The sequence below is a fragment of the Kickxella alabastrina genome (genome assembly GCF_025024165.1).
Source record: "Kickxella alabastrina strain RSA 675 chromosome Unknown BX661scaffold_123, whole genome shotgun sequence".
NCBI lineage: Eukaryota > Fungi > Kickxellomycota > Kickxellomycetes > Kickxellales > Kickxellaceae > Kickxella > Kickxella alabastrina.
The window spans coordinates 1-14,684 of record NW_026251594.1 but is presented as its reverse complement, the minus strand read 5'-3'; the positions used below and the strand labels follow the sequence as shown (position 1 = coordinate 14,684).

Sequence of the window (14,684 nt, the reverse complement as noted above, 5' to 3'; positions counted from 1 at the left end):
TCAACAGAAACACATAAAAAGGCTGCTAATATTCGGGCAGAAAGGGACTAAAAATAAAAAATAATGAGCCGCGCAACGAGTATATTCGAGACGCGCGTCTACGAACCACAAAGCAAAAGGCAACGCGACGCATTGGCCGGCCAGAATCGAACGCCAAAGGCCCAAACCAAGTCACATCAACAGCGGCCGATTGGAGGCCTGTCTCAAAACAGCACCGAGCTTGTCAACCCATTGATCTTGGCTGAATTGTCATCAAAATCCGCGTACCAACTCACAAATAATGCGCACAATGGCGCCAACTCGCCAATGCACTGCGTGCCGTGCAAGAAAAAGTTTTCCAACGAGGCCACGTTTAGCGCACACAAGCAGTCTGATAAGCACAAGAAGGCAGTCCGCGCGGCAAATCCGACCGGTGGCAGTGCAGATAAAGAGAAGCAACAAGCGAAACTTCATCCGGTTGTGCGCGGTGCATTGGCGAATATGAAAAAGGCACAGGCCATTATTCAGGATGATCCGGCCATTGCCGCGACTGTGTTTTGGAACATTGCCCAGGATATTGCCTCGTATGGAGATGACTCTATTACGCGGTCTGCGCTGGATAACGCTCTCGTTTGCATGGACGCGATGGACAAGGATGTGGGGCGTAGAGGCGCAAAGGGCTCGCCGTCGTTCTGGTCCGCGCGATCATTGTTGAAAACAGCCTTGGATTGCCGGATGGCCCTGGCGCGCCTAGACTCGACCCTTGACGCCACGCGGGCGGCTGGACACTACATTGAGGCGCTGTGCCAGTATCTAGGAATCACTCTCGGCGATTTGGATATGATTGCACAGACCCGTGATCCGCTCGAAATGAACTCCCGAGCGGATCAGGTTGCTAGAGCCATTCCGAGAAAGTTTGCAAAAGATGAGGACGTTGACCAGGCCGTGACAGCAATGGAGGAGGTTGCTGGCGCCCTGTTTGCGTTCTCCAGCGCCAGTCCCAACGACCCATTGGCATGGCGCAGCTTGTCCGCGTATTTCCTTTTGCACGCTTTTGCGCTGTCAAAGGACAAACATGATGCCGCCTATGTGGCCATCCAGCGGACCGTCAGCAGCTTCGATGCCCTTGGGCTGCGCCATTCGGGCTGCGAGTGTGCTGTGTTGATTATAGCCCATCACATGAAGCAGAGCAGTGCGCGAAACACAGTGGCCGCGTCAGTTGTGGATTCCATAAAGGCCGATGATATAGTTCGGGCGCGCGATTTGCTGTGGAGATACAACTTTGATTTTGAGGAACCCTGGTCGCGGTACTTGGCAAAGTTCGTCGACAAGGTCATCGATGCAGATGCTCCGTGGATGAATTCCAGCGCGTGGTTGGAATGGCGAGATGTGGCGGGGTCTAGCGATTTGCGCAGCACATCTGTTGAGAAATTAGTGGAGCTGGCGCTTTTGCAGGAGTTGAGCCCATATATGATATACACGCCAAACCCCAAAATTTAATTGGCCCAAGCAATGCCACTTCGCTGTTTTAGAGGCGTGCTATCACCATAATAGATTTTTTAGCACAATCAATGAAAACGAAATGACATTTCCCTAACAAGCTAAGATGCTTAGTTTCGTTAATTTTATAAGGCTTTTTTTATTACGCTCGACTAACTACAAAACACACATTTTGTGATATGGAGGGAGCAGCAGCACTGGTGTACCGCGCTGCAAAGATCCCGACTCGGCGGATCAAGGCTAAGCAGGCTAACTACTTTTTGGCGATTCGACTTGACGACCAGCTCGTCCAGCAGCGCCTGAAGCAATTTAACGACCATGTCCAAGCGACCGCTCCCAAATGGCGCAAGTACCTGATCCGCCCAGCACAAGTGCACCTGACTATTTGCGCCATGCATCTCAGAGACGAGAATGCAGTCAGCCACGCAAGCAAGCTACTGTCTGAATCCAACGATCTTTTGTCAAAATACCTGGTCTCCGCCGACAAGCCAACAGCGACTATAAAGGGTGTGGGGTTCCTCGACAGCGGCCGCGTGGTCCATGCAAATGTACAGCCGATGTCGCCCGAGTTCATGGCTCTGGTGAGGGAGCTGCGGCTGAGATTCTGGTCCCATGGATACTCGGAGTGCACGCTGCCCCCGAGTGTTCCGTTTTTTGAAGACGGCCTGATTTCTGATGGTTCGGAGAAGTCAGTCACTGGTGGCAGGATGGGGCCGTGGTCTCCGCACGCGACACTGATGAAGATGAGGGGGGACAATCTGCTGCGGTTGAAGCGCCAAGCGACAGCATCGCTAAAGTCTGCAACCAAAAACCAGGGCACCAAGGCGGCGCCCAGCCACGCAAAGGCAGACAGCGACGCGGATGAAGAGACGAAGAGGGTCACGCTCAATGACTTTTTCGGTATACCGCATGCCTTGCATGAGCCATTTAGAGGTGAGCATCAGTCTATTTTGTGTTTTTTTTGGGAAACTAAACCTTACCGTGTAAAATGTCTCCACTACTGACAACACAACTAACTGCAACTGCAATGTCTTGCTTTATTTACTTCATTTTTCGCTTTGAATCAACTTTCAACTAAACATAGAATTTGAGCTTGGCACGCAGGTCATCTCTCGCATCGAGCTTCTGTCGATGCTCCTGCCAAAGGACAAGAACACAGACTACTACAAAAAGGTCGGCCAGCTGGAAATATAACCTGGGATGTATTATATCCGCCACTTTTTTGTTTGCCAAAATGTAAAATATGTGTTGAACAAAATGAAATATAACCAATGAGCGCAAAACAAAAAATTAGTCGCCGAACGTGATCTTCTGTCCCTCAAACTCGACGGGCAGACCTTGGAGCTTGGTCTCGGCCATGTTGTCGGTATCAAGCTTGCGAGATCTTTTGTTCGAATCCCTCCTGTTATAAGCAGGTCTCTCCTTGGGCGCCTCTTGAGCCTTTGGCGCGCTCGTCTCGGCGTCAGAGTCGTCGTCATCGGCATTGCCCCTGGCGCCGTACGCGCGCTTCTTGATCGGGTGGACGGCGTGCGATGGGTTCACGTTCATGGTCTTGGGATCAAACTCCCAAGGCCGGCCCTTTTTTGTCGCATCCTCGCCGGCATACTCGATGCGGGTGCGGCGGCCTCCGATCTCCTTGAGTTCTGGCGATTGCATCGCCTTTGTGGCATCGTCCGTGTACTTGAAGTCAACATAGGCAAATCCCTTGCACTTCTCCGGGTTGTCCTCAAAGGTGGCCACGCGCACGCCGTACAGGTCGCCGAATTGCCGGAATATAGTCTTGAGGTCGCTACGCTTGACATCGAAACTCAAGTTGCCTACAAACAGTGTCGGGCTGGTTGGGTTCTTGTTGCGCGCCGCCGCCGGTGTCTTCTTTCCCTTGTCTGCAGCCTTGGGCTTTTCGCTTCTGGGCGCAGCGGCCTCGTTGGTCGAGGGAGCCACGCGTGATGGGGCACCGGTTTTGGTGAAATCGCTGGCGCTCTTGATCAGCACGGCGCGACCGCCCATCGTCTGCTCCGAGTATGCAAGTGCCAGGCCGACGGGCTCAGCCTTGTCAAAGTCCACATAAGCAAAGCCACTAATCTTGCCGTCCTTCTTGGGCAAGTTGACGCGCGTAATCTCGCCGCCGCAGGGCTTGAAAAACTCCCGGATTTGGTCCTTTGTCACTGTGTACGGCAGGTTTCCGATCCACACACTCCAGGGCGACCGCGGCTTCGGCTCGACCTCAGGTTTTTTGCCGCCGCTGCTCTTCTTCTTGCCCTTGCTCTTGGGCTTGTCTTTTGTGCTATCTGACTCATCCTTGCTCTTCCTGTCCTTCTTTTCCTTTTTGTCCTTCTTCTCCTTGGCTGGCGTGTCTGCTGTCGGGGCCTTTTCGACTGCGGCTGTATCTACAACTGGCGTCTCTGCCATCACGATGTCTTCCTTAGTATCCGATCCCATTTATATATTCAAGTGGTCTTTTTTTGGTGTATAACGTACAAAAAAATATTGAAAATGAAAATATTGAAAATGAAAATAAAACTGCTTGCATATTTGAAAAAAAGCTGCACTGTCTGAAACGAACAAGCAATTCCTTAATATAATTTTGTCGATTAGACAATTTTCACTTTTTTTTCTTGCTTTTCAAGTCTTGATCATCCGCTCAAAAAATCAGATTATATCACAGTAGCAAAAATACAAGTGCAAAAAAGATTGCTGATGAGAAGGCAACTAGAATTTGATGCACTGGATAAAAAACGTCCACATTTCGCCTAGAGAAAATAGATTCATAGATCCACTTGCTCATTTGACAAAAGCCCTATCCTGTGTTAAACAACTGACGGCTATAGCCGCCATAACATGTGGACAAATCAATTCGTGCACTGCCTGCGGGGATGAGCAGCCGCCGCAGCAGATGGTGCTCTCCTTGGCTTTGTGCCCGGCTGCTGCTGCTGAGTCTCTGCCAAATGATCGCACTTAATTCCCTACCTCTGGTAAAAGTTGTTAACACACTACCTTTTAACAAAATATAAAAATAGGCGCGCAAACACAATATCAAAGGTTTTCTCAATGGTTGGGGATTTGCTAAAGTGTATTTTTGTTCATTGGAAAAATCACTGATTCGAAAATCAAGCAGAACCGGTCCGAATTGCATCCTTTTCAGGGGATGCGACAGTCATCTTGTACCGCGCAGACACGACATTGTGGATACCGACAGAGTGCATGCGCACAACATCAGCAACGTAGAGACCCTTGGTTTCTGGGAGGAAGAAAAAGAAAAACAACACGGCAGTAAAGTTGGTCGCTGCGAATAGCAGGAATGTGTACCCATCCAGCGCATCAAGCAGAGGAGAAAACACAAGGCCAATGGCAAATATGCATATAAAGTTGATGCTGCCGCTGATAGCCCCGATGGCCGCAACCGCGTACGTCGGAGTCATCTCACTCGGGGACACCCACGGGATGGGGCCACAGCCGACCGAAAAAACCGAAAAGTAAACAAACACCATGGTGATAGCCAATGGATTCACACCTTTGATGCTGCCGACGGATATCAGAATGCTGCACAAGCCCATAGCAAAATGAGAAAACAAAAGGAGAGTTCTGCGCGGGAAGTGCACTGAGAGTAGCATTCCAGCCAGATTCATTGCAGCGCCTACTGTGGATAAAACCCCGGTCAACACCTGTGATGTTGTTGGCGAGCTGGAAAAAACAGAGTTACTTTCCCCAGTCACCGTGTTGAAAAGAGCTGTCGAGTAGAATGCCACGCCGCTGATACCGCTGGCCTGCTGGAATACCATCATCATGGAAGATACCAAAAGCTGGTGCTGAAGGTTATCTGGCGTGTTTCCACGCAGAACATCAATAATCGACGCGGTGCATGCATCGGGGCCCATCTCCTCTCGTGCCGTATTGACCATGTGTTTGAACTCGGCAGAACAATCCGAATCCTTGCGGAGTTGCTGCAGTGCATTTAGAGCTTCTACTGGCTGGCCATTCATAATCAGCCACTTTGGTGATTCAGCGCAATAAAACAACAAGACAATACTGAAAATTGAAATAACACCGGTCATTGCCAGCAGGATGCGCCAAAGAGGCGGGGTCAGCATCGACAGTGAGAGCAGCTGGGCAAGCATTATTCCAAACATTACTGCCATCTGGGTCATGGATCCCAACGAGCTCCTAGCTTTTGTCGTAGTGATCTCAACTATATAAATAGTAAATGTCACGTTTGCTGTTCCAGCTGCTATTCCTATGAAAACCCGGGCTATGACAAGCATTGAAATGTTTACAGAAAACATAAACAGCAGAGCGCTGGCAATCGACAATGCGTTGGAGTACAGTAGAACTGTCTTGCGGCCATAAATGTTGGAGTAGCGCGTGCATGACAGAGCCCCTACAAGTGCGCCCAGTGCAAATGAGCCCACCACTAGTCCCCATACAATGTCACTGACGGGAATACACGACGGTAAATAATTAATGAGGTGACTTGGGCCAGCTTTGCACTTTGATATGATATCGCCAGGAAGATTAGTCGCGCCCATGCCCCAGCCAAAATTGATGCACCCGAGAGACGCTGCCAAAGCACAAAATAGCTGGTATTTTGTTATTCCTAATGATTGGGACGGTACGAGGCTCATTATTAATCTGAATGCATGTAATATCCAAAAAATATTAAAAAAATGTAATGTAAACTTGGAAATTTATTTTAATTTTCAGTGTTTTGGCTAGCTTAAAAATATCCTTTTGGAAAAGTATTTAATAACAAGCAGTAAGTCGATGAAGGTAGTTATAACATTGTTCAATACTTTAATTGAGTTAAATTGTTGGAAATATGTGACGCCACAAGTGTTGTTATCTTTGAATAGAACAATGCCATGTTTGATAGCATCTGACACTATTTGTGAACATCCAAAACATTGTTCTTGCCAAAATATTTATATATCTCAAATTGTATTAAGATAAGAACAAGATATTAATCAGCATATTTGTGTAGAGCCTGGGTGTGGGTGTACTGAATAAATTGAACTTAAAGAGTATAAAAATAAGAAGGATTTTGGAAGAAAACGCCTGATGTGTAACTAAAAAACAACGCCGTGTAGACAGCACTGTATATGCTTTTTTATATGCGTTATCCAAAATAGATATTGCAGCAATAACGACAGCAAGAGAAAACCAAAATGTAGTGGGGCACCATAATTTGAGCATTCTAACATTTCTAACCAATCAAGAATTTGACCTATTTTACCACTAAGAGGGGGCAGCCAATGTATGTTACAATCCAGAATAAAAATCAACAACAATGGAAAAGTAATGTTGCTTGTATTTTCAAACAATTGTTGTGCTGCGCATTGTTAAATGTACGCTAAAATATACTTTAAGAATAAAAAATAAAAAGGCACGCTGCATACATTACTAATTGGCATGTATGTTCTGCAATTTTAATTGGGTTGGTCAAATGTTTTATTTTTTTAGCTAAAATCTACAAAAAAGTGAATATATCCAACTTTGCGATATATCAAAATATTTAAAGTAACATGTAAAATGTAGCATATTAATAATAATATATGACTTTTTTATACAGTTTCACCTACAAATAACAATATTAAATGCAAATGGATGAAGTGTATAAACATAGAGCAACTTGGTCTATCATTTTAAAATACTAAATATTACACTCAGTGTTCTACATCCTCTTGCCTCATACACTTACAAACACACATACAACTAGCACTTTAAGCATGCCTAACTTTGCTATTACTTTCATTGCTGCTCTTGCTGTCGCTGGCATCGCCAGATTCCCCTTTATTAGGCGTGCCTATCCCACTGTCGATCATCTGGCCAAGCGCTGCGGCGGCTGAGGCGGTTGCAGTGGAATTGGGTGCAGCGGCTGGGGCTGGGGTGGCTTCCCATTTGCGACCAATACCGTGAATGCATTTGACCACAACTCATTTGCTGCCAACTGCTGCGACAACAGTCTTTGCCAATAACAACAACGCCAATGTAGTCAACGACAACGTGCACGCGCTCAATGCCACCAACGTAATTGCTTGATTCAGCCAAATTCAGGTCAAAAACAAACACCACAAAAACATTAATAGCAGCAATAGCGATAGAAATTATGTGATGATGTTTGACTGAATTGGGCTTTATCATTTTACTCGATTTTAAATATAATGATTATTGTATGCATTATTTTATACATGGATAAGTATTGCTATAAATAAAAATAAAAAATTTAATATTAAGCTAATGGTTTACGCGTCAATACGGCAAAAAAAACATAAAATTAAATTTAATGCTCAACTAATTAATTTAATGCTACTAATTTCTGCAATTAAGTGGCTTTGATAATAAAATTAAATGGATAATGGGCAGATTAATAAAGAAAATATGGATAAAACACATGTACAAGCAAATTATGCATTTGAATTCAACTATTTATCTTTTAAATATGTCTCGTATAAAATTAATTGTTAGACTTCCAGACAGAAAATTTGTATATATAAAGCGACAGTGAGCATATTATATTCCAGGTATTCAGTATTCTCACAACACTGCTCATTCAGCTTACACTTGCCACTTTAGATCAAATACCAACCACAACCACAACAGAACGTATAAATATGTCTTGCTTTGCCACTACTATTACCGTTCTTGCTGACATTGCTGCCTTTATTGCGCCTATGGTGGCAATGCCTATGGCAATGCTTACCCTTACAACGCAGGATACAGCAGCAACGCTTACCCCTACGGCGGAGCATACAACCCGTACAATAGCTACGGCGGTGCTGGCAACTACGGTGGTGTTGATAGCTACGGAAGCTACATATCGGGCTTTCCAATTTCGCTCAGCACGGCCAACAAGCTTGACAGCGACTCTTTTGCTGCCAAATACAAGGAACACACTGTTTACGCCAACAACAAGGATGCCAGCGTGAGTAAGGATCAGATTAACAAGTTTGACAGCGTCAATGTCATTGCTTGATTAATATTTTGATTATCGTCGATATTCATTTATAGACATAGATATATTTATAGATAGACACAAATAAATTAAATTGCTAGACAAAAACTCAATTTAACAATGCTATAAATTTAACTGTAGCTAAATATAATTAACATTTGTGCATTTTATATTAACGATCACCTCAGGTGTTATATTCAAAATGTAATGTTTTCACATACACATTTTTAGTTGTAAAGGCTAAATTGTAATTGCTATTAAATACGTTTTTAGATTTATCTACTCACACGCCGTTTGCATCTTGTTGACCGAAAACCCAACTGAATTACTGAATGAATGATTGATTGGCTGACTGACCATCATTGGTGCAACTATACTTGCTCAATATATTGATATTTCGCTTCAAATATTTGCACCCCTTTTGCTTAAAGCAACTGTCGCCACATTTTGTGTATAAAACAGACAACCATTTCCTCCAGAAAAACACAAATACAAACACAAACACATACATTACAATTACATTTGTATTGACAACTCACTTTAACAAACATCAATCGTTTCATTCCTTCATTCAACTACACAGATACATTACCATGTTCAACTACTTTGCTACCGTTGCTGTTCTCGCTCTGGGTGCTATTTCGAGCGCCACTGCCCAAGCATCCATTGCTGCAAATGGAAACACTGTCCAGAAGCCGCATAACTTTGCCAGGAACAATGTCGAGCATGGTCATGCTGGTTACCACGTAGCCAAGCGCTGTGGTGGCTGGGGTGTAGGCGGTGGCTGTGGTGGCTGTGGTGGTTTCCCTTTTGCAGCCAACACTGTGAATGCATTTGACCGCAACGCATTTGCTGCCAACTGCTGCGACAACACTGTCTTTGCCAATAACAAAAATGCTAATGTAGTCTGCGACAACGTGCATGCGCTTAATTCTGCCAACGTCATTGCGTAAATTGGCGTAACATATACGGTGTAAAGGAGGTCTTTTTTGTGGCTAAATTCAGTTGAACTTCCCCCACACCTTTTTTTTCAAATATTTGGATATAGTTTTTTTTATATCAATACGCTTTGAATAAATTACATATAAACAAATAAACAAACATAAGTAATATTATGTCAACATTCCACTATCCATCGTTAAATATAGAAAATAATTACAAAATCAAATGCTATTTTTGGACAGAGGATGCTCTCAAAGAGCTGATCAAGAGGTCTCGGCGGAACTTAGTATGCTGCTCATATTGTGATGATCTTTGAGTGATGAGGCACATAATACTTAAGTAGTTGATTGCGTGATTAAATATGGTGAGATATTGGATATCAAGGACTGACTTATTTGCTAAAAATATATTACAGCCAATCACATTTTGTAGAATAAAAATGGTGATAATGGAAGTGTGGTGAACAACAAAAAAAAATCCGGGGGTTTAAACACGAATCATAAATGCACGACGTTCTGGAATTTGGTCATTTTTCATACAGTATGTGGGTGTGTTAAAAGTACACAGGGTGACAGTGGCATGATTGATTTCTGCATCCAGTAAGAAAAAGGGAGAACATACAATTGTATAATATTATTTTTCGGTTAACAAAACCCACCCGATACTCGTGATGTTACCTGGATTCCTACCCTACACTAGAATATCAACTTTTTTATTTTTACACATGTGTTTACGAAAGTTTTCAAGCAGCTTTTATTTTTGACAAACAACGCCAAATATAAATCCAACGCATCCAATTTGCCTAACATTCTAGTTGTTGTGACTGCAAATTGACATTTTAAGTGAGAGGATCCAATCACAAGTAAAAAATAAACCTTGTTTGCATATGTTTTGCAATTATAAAAAATTTCTCTGTGGCACATACATTAGGACGCAAAAATAAAAGGTAAAGAGCGCATGCAGTCTTTATGTGTTTTGTAAAAGAGAGTGTGTGTGGAAGGCTCGGCTTATTTTTGCTGCATGGAATTGCTTTTATTTGCATTTTTTTATTTTTGGGTATTGTTGTCTTTATCATGCCTTTGACAACAAAAAAATACATATAAACAACGAGTGTGCAAGCAAGCAGCTCTCTTTTTCAACAGTTTATTTGTTGTTTTGGCTGAGCAAAACTGTATTTGTGATCATGTTATTGGTCAGTCTTTTTTTTTGTTGCATCAAGAATCCATTTTTAACTTGATGTAAGCAGGTTTTTTTCTGTTGCCCACACAAGAAACGAATATCTGTTGACCGGAACACGGATTCCTTGAATTCGGAAACGATGTTTTTTTCTAACAGGTGAAAAAAACCGATTTATGAGTAAGGGTGAGAGAAAAAAGGGGGAGGTGGAGGGCACAAAGAGAGATTGTTTTAGGCGATTGTGTTCAAGCGGAGAAAGAAGTAAAGTCTCAGTTGGCCAAGCAAAAGACGAGAAAATAAATAACTTATTTACTGTGAAGTGAGTGAGAGAAGAAGGGGTAAGGGAGTATGAGTAAGAAAAAGAGAGCAAAATGGGGAAGGGGAACAGCGAATGAGAGGAAGCTGCACAATGGGTATAAAAAAGGGTGGGTGCTTAAAAAAACATGTCTCTCCTGTGGTATAAGAATAGCCAAAAGTTCCTGACGTGAAATCCTATTTTGTCCTTTTTTATTTGTAACAGCAAAATTACTCTATTCATTTTCCATTTTTCTTCTTTCCTTCTCACTATCCAATTTTTTCTTTTATCCAACACACACACACACACGCTCACGCTCACGCTCACGCTCACGCTCACGCTCACGCTCACGCTCACGCTCACGCTCACGCTCACGCTCACTCACTAATAACACTTGGGAACCATGTCAGCAATTATCGCAGCTACTCCAGGCGCACACATTGATCTGTGCAACCCAGCAAACAGCAGCACCTCGCAGCTCCTCATGCGCACAACCGCACACTCACTCAACGCCCTTCTCCGCGCGCACGAACGAGGACGACCCGAGAGCAACACAAGCACGCATAGTCTGCGAAACAACTTTGCGCACATAATCCCCACCAGGCCAACGCCAACCTCAGCCACAGTGGCATCAAGTAGTGGCCACCTACTGCCGAGTATCGAAGGGTTTGTCAGCATAGTGATCGCAGCGCTGAATACCAAGACGGCGGTTCTGGTGACTGCCCTAGTGTATGTTGAGCGGTTACGCAAGAGGCTGCCGGTTTCGGCGACGGTGGCTGCGGATACCCCGTATAGGGTGTTTTTGGCAGCATTGATGTTGGCGGATAAGTTTTGGTCGGATCATACGGTGTCGGCGGAGAACTTTGTTGTGGCTGCTGGGGGCGCGTTTAGTCGGAGAGAAATTGCCGCTATGGAGCGGGCGTTGCTGAAGCTGCTTGGATTCAGACTGTATGTGTCGGCGGATGATATTCGCCAGCATGCGCGGAGACTTGGCTTTGCCATTGACGACGAGACTTCTCTTCCTGGTGTTATGTAGGACACAGGCACCGAGCCAGCTCTATGGCTCTCTCAGTTGCATATTGCGTTGTATTCGGCGCCTGCAGCTCTATCATGTATAAAAAATATGTATTATAATGACATTAATTTCTTTTTCTTTATTTTGTGAATACATAAAACAATGGCTTTTTTCTTTAAAGAATCAATGTAGTAATCGCCAGAAATGATGAGTCCAATAAATCCTTATTAAAACAAGAGCTGAGGAAACATCCTATTGAGCCTTCCCTGCCGCCATTTTATAGGCAGCTATAATGACTGAATGCCATCTCAGCTGCTACTGCATCAATGCGCGCTCGGAATTGACTTAGCATGCAAGCTCTCGGCTCAGCTGAGCTCACGTGGTGATTCTCACCACAGTCAACAACAGGACAAGCAGGTAAAATAATAAAGGTTAAACGTGTAAAATAAAGAACAAGTGTACAACATTTCAGACAAGACAATCAGAAAAGACAATAAGGAGAGCGTATTAGGATTGTTGCCGCTACCGCTACCGCTGGGCTCCCCTCCCCTTTCTTCAATCTTATTTTGTCTCTCTTCTCCGCTCAACTAGCGGCTAACATCGTCAAGCTGTCCCTCGAGGATCTCCCGCTCCATCAGCAAGTATTTTATGTACTCGACGGTTTTTTGCAAAATCAGGGCTTCGCTCCTCTGCGACGGCGTCAAAGTGGGCACGATTTGAATCAGCTGGTCGTATCCCACGCGTATATTCTGTCTGCGCTTCTGCTCCGACGCAATGTGATTGGCCTTTTTCTCGTTCTCTGTTAATAGCTCGCCCTTCTTTTTCGTCACCCGGGTTACGCGCTCTGCCTTTTTCGCCCCATTTGTGGTGTTTGGCAAAGAGGACTCGGCTTTGGTGTCTGTAGATGTGCCTCGGAAGGACGTTGGTTCTGTGGGCGTGGTGACGGTGGTTTGCTCGTATGTGTCGTTTCTGTGGCTGTTGGCTGTGTCGGCGGTAGAGGGGTTCATGTCAAAGGCTTTCCAGCGCGCGCGCGTGTGTGTGCTTAGTGGAATAATTGAGTAGTCGAAATAATTGGAACTGGATCGTGAGCGTGAGAATAGGAAATATAAAATATGGATGAAAAATAAATGAAAAAAGGCAGAGTTGGAAGGCATACAATTGAATGCAATGCGCGGTACCCTACCGAAAAAGAAAGAAAGAAGGGTGAGGGATGGAAAACGGACAATTTTTTGTTGCGTTTTGACCGAGTCAATATAATAAATGTGGAAACAAGCACGTGAAATTAAACACACAAAAAAAATACTCTCTGCCAAATCATTCGCTGGCCAGGCCAGCCACATTCTCCTCCTTGACAAAAGTAGCAGCATCAACAGACACGTCACCCTCGGAGATAAAGCGAGAGTCAGACAGGGCCAGAGATTTATCCTGTTCGAACAGCTGGCGGCCTGTAAGCTTGCTGGTATCCTTCCTAGCAGCCGCCGCAGCAGCAGAAAAAGCACCACCAGCAGATACCGCCGCCAAACGTCTCGAACCCGGCCCACTCTCAGCCTCCCCCGCCAGCCTTGCGGCATGGTCCTTCATCTCCCGATCAAAGCGAATCCTCCACTCAAGAAACGTCGCCCGGGTCACTGGAGTTCCAATAAACTTGAGCTGATCTGCCTCAATCTCCCTCTGGATACGCTCCTCCTTGAGTCTCCGCAGCTCCACGGATTTCTCAATAAGCCTCTGCATCGCCGCCTCCTTGAGGTCCGATGCCATGCTGAAGACCATTGCCATGCCCAGGCATTCTTCGCCCATTTGGCGGGTTTTTTCTGTCAAATAGACCATGTCTTGCGTGTTGAATTCGGCCTCGGTTTCGCCCGTGGGCGCGTCGTTGCCGGTTTCAGCAAAGTCAATGGTGAACTCGGGGAGTGTGTCCGGGTAGGTTGCCGTGTACTCGATTGTCAGATCAAGGGTGCATGGCCGGAAATCGCCGTCGCCGCCGTCGTCGATGCGGATGGTCAGTGTGAAGCGCCGCGGGTCTTGCGATAGCTCGACGAGCTCGGTTGGGTAGATTGACTGCAGAATCTCGATCTCATTCTGTTGCTCGTCAGCGTAGTGTTCGGCAGACATGATCAAAGCTGAAAAGATGAATAATAAATTTTTTTTATTGAATACTTGTAAAAGAGAGAGAGGGGCGTGCTTTGGATGTTATTTCGTGCCACCACATTATGCACAAACATGCTTCGCAGCTTCTAATTTGCCCAGCGTAGCCCAACTATGGGATTCAGTCTCATGGATTGCTTTATTATTTGGACTCTCCTGAATTAGAACCGAGAAATACTTTGAAATCAAACGATACAAATTCTGCCTTTAACACAACAGATTGAGACAAATGTAAAGACTCGTCGTTTATTACAAAATATAGGAAACAGGCCTAGCATCAAACAACAGAGACGCCCGAAACAATTTACTCGTAGAGGACGGTGTCAACAGCGCGGGTGTAGGACTTGAGACCCTGGGGGAACCACAGGCCGATCTCGCGCTCAGCAGCCTCAACCGAGTCGGAGCCGTGGCAGACGTTCTTTCCAATATCCAGGGCAAAGTCAGCACGGATGGTGCCGGGGGCGGAGTCCTGGGGGTTAGTGGCACCGAGCATAACGCGGCCAATCTTGACAGCACCCTTGCCCTGGATGACAAAAGCGGCAACGGGGCCGGACTGCATGTAGGCGAGCAGGCTGGGGAAGAAGGCCTTGCCGGCGAGGTCCGAGTAGTGCTCGCTCAGGAGCTCCTTGCTAGGGTGGACAAGCTGGAGGGCAAGGATCTTGAAACCGCGGGTCTCGAAGCGACGC

At 45.3% G+C, this 14,684-nt stretch overlaps 4 protein-coding genes across 4 annotated transcripts; 2 read left to right on the top strand and 2 right to left on the bottom strand.

Moving 5' to 3' along the window:
* Positions 1-7,851: 7,851 nt before the first annotated feature.
* On the top strand, positions 7,852-8,446 carry BX661DRAFT_174464 (uncharacterized protein; the record flags this gene model as incomplete). The annotated part of the gene is made up of 3 exons (XM_051533906.1): positions 7,852-7,866; positions 7,995-8,076; positions 8,187-8,446. 3 exons carry the CDS (start codon positions 7,852-7,854, stop codon positions 8,444-8,446), a joined length of 357 nt encoding a protein of 118 aa, XP_051388411.1.
* A 572-nt stretch (positions 8,447-9,018) lies between these two features.
* BX661DRAFT_174463 (uncharacterized protein) lies at positions 9,019-9,378 on the top strand (the record flags this gene model as incomplete). Its single annotated transcript, XM_051533905.1, has 1 exon — positions 9,019-9,378. The coding sequence occupies one exon, from the start codon at positions 9,019-9,021 to the stop codon at positions 9,376-9,378; it is 360 nt and encodes a 119-aa protein (XP_051388410.1).
* A 3,077-nt stretch (positions 9,379-12,455) lies between these two features.
* On the bottom strand, positions 12,456-12,689 carry BX661DRAFT_129669 (Myc-type, basic helix-loop-helix domain-containing protein; the record flags this gene model as incomplete). Its single annotated transcript, XM_051532533.1, has 1 exon — positions 12,456-12,689. A coding segment is annotated over one exon (234 nt), but the record flags the coding sequence as incomplete, so codon positions are not given.
* Positions 12,690-14,302: 1,613 nt separating this feature from the next.
* On the bottom strand, positions 14,303-14,684 carry BX661DRAFT_148368 (nucleoside diphosphate kinase; the record flags this gene model as incomplete). Its single annotated transcript, XM_051533215.1, has 1 exon — positions 14,303-14,684. A coding segment is annotated over one exon (382 nt), but the record flags the coding sequence as incomplete, so codon positions are not given.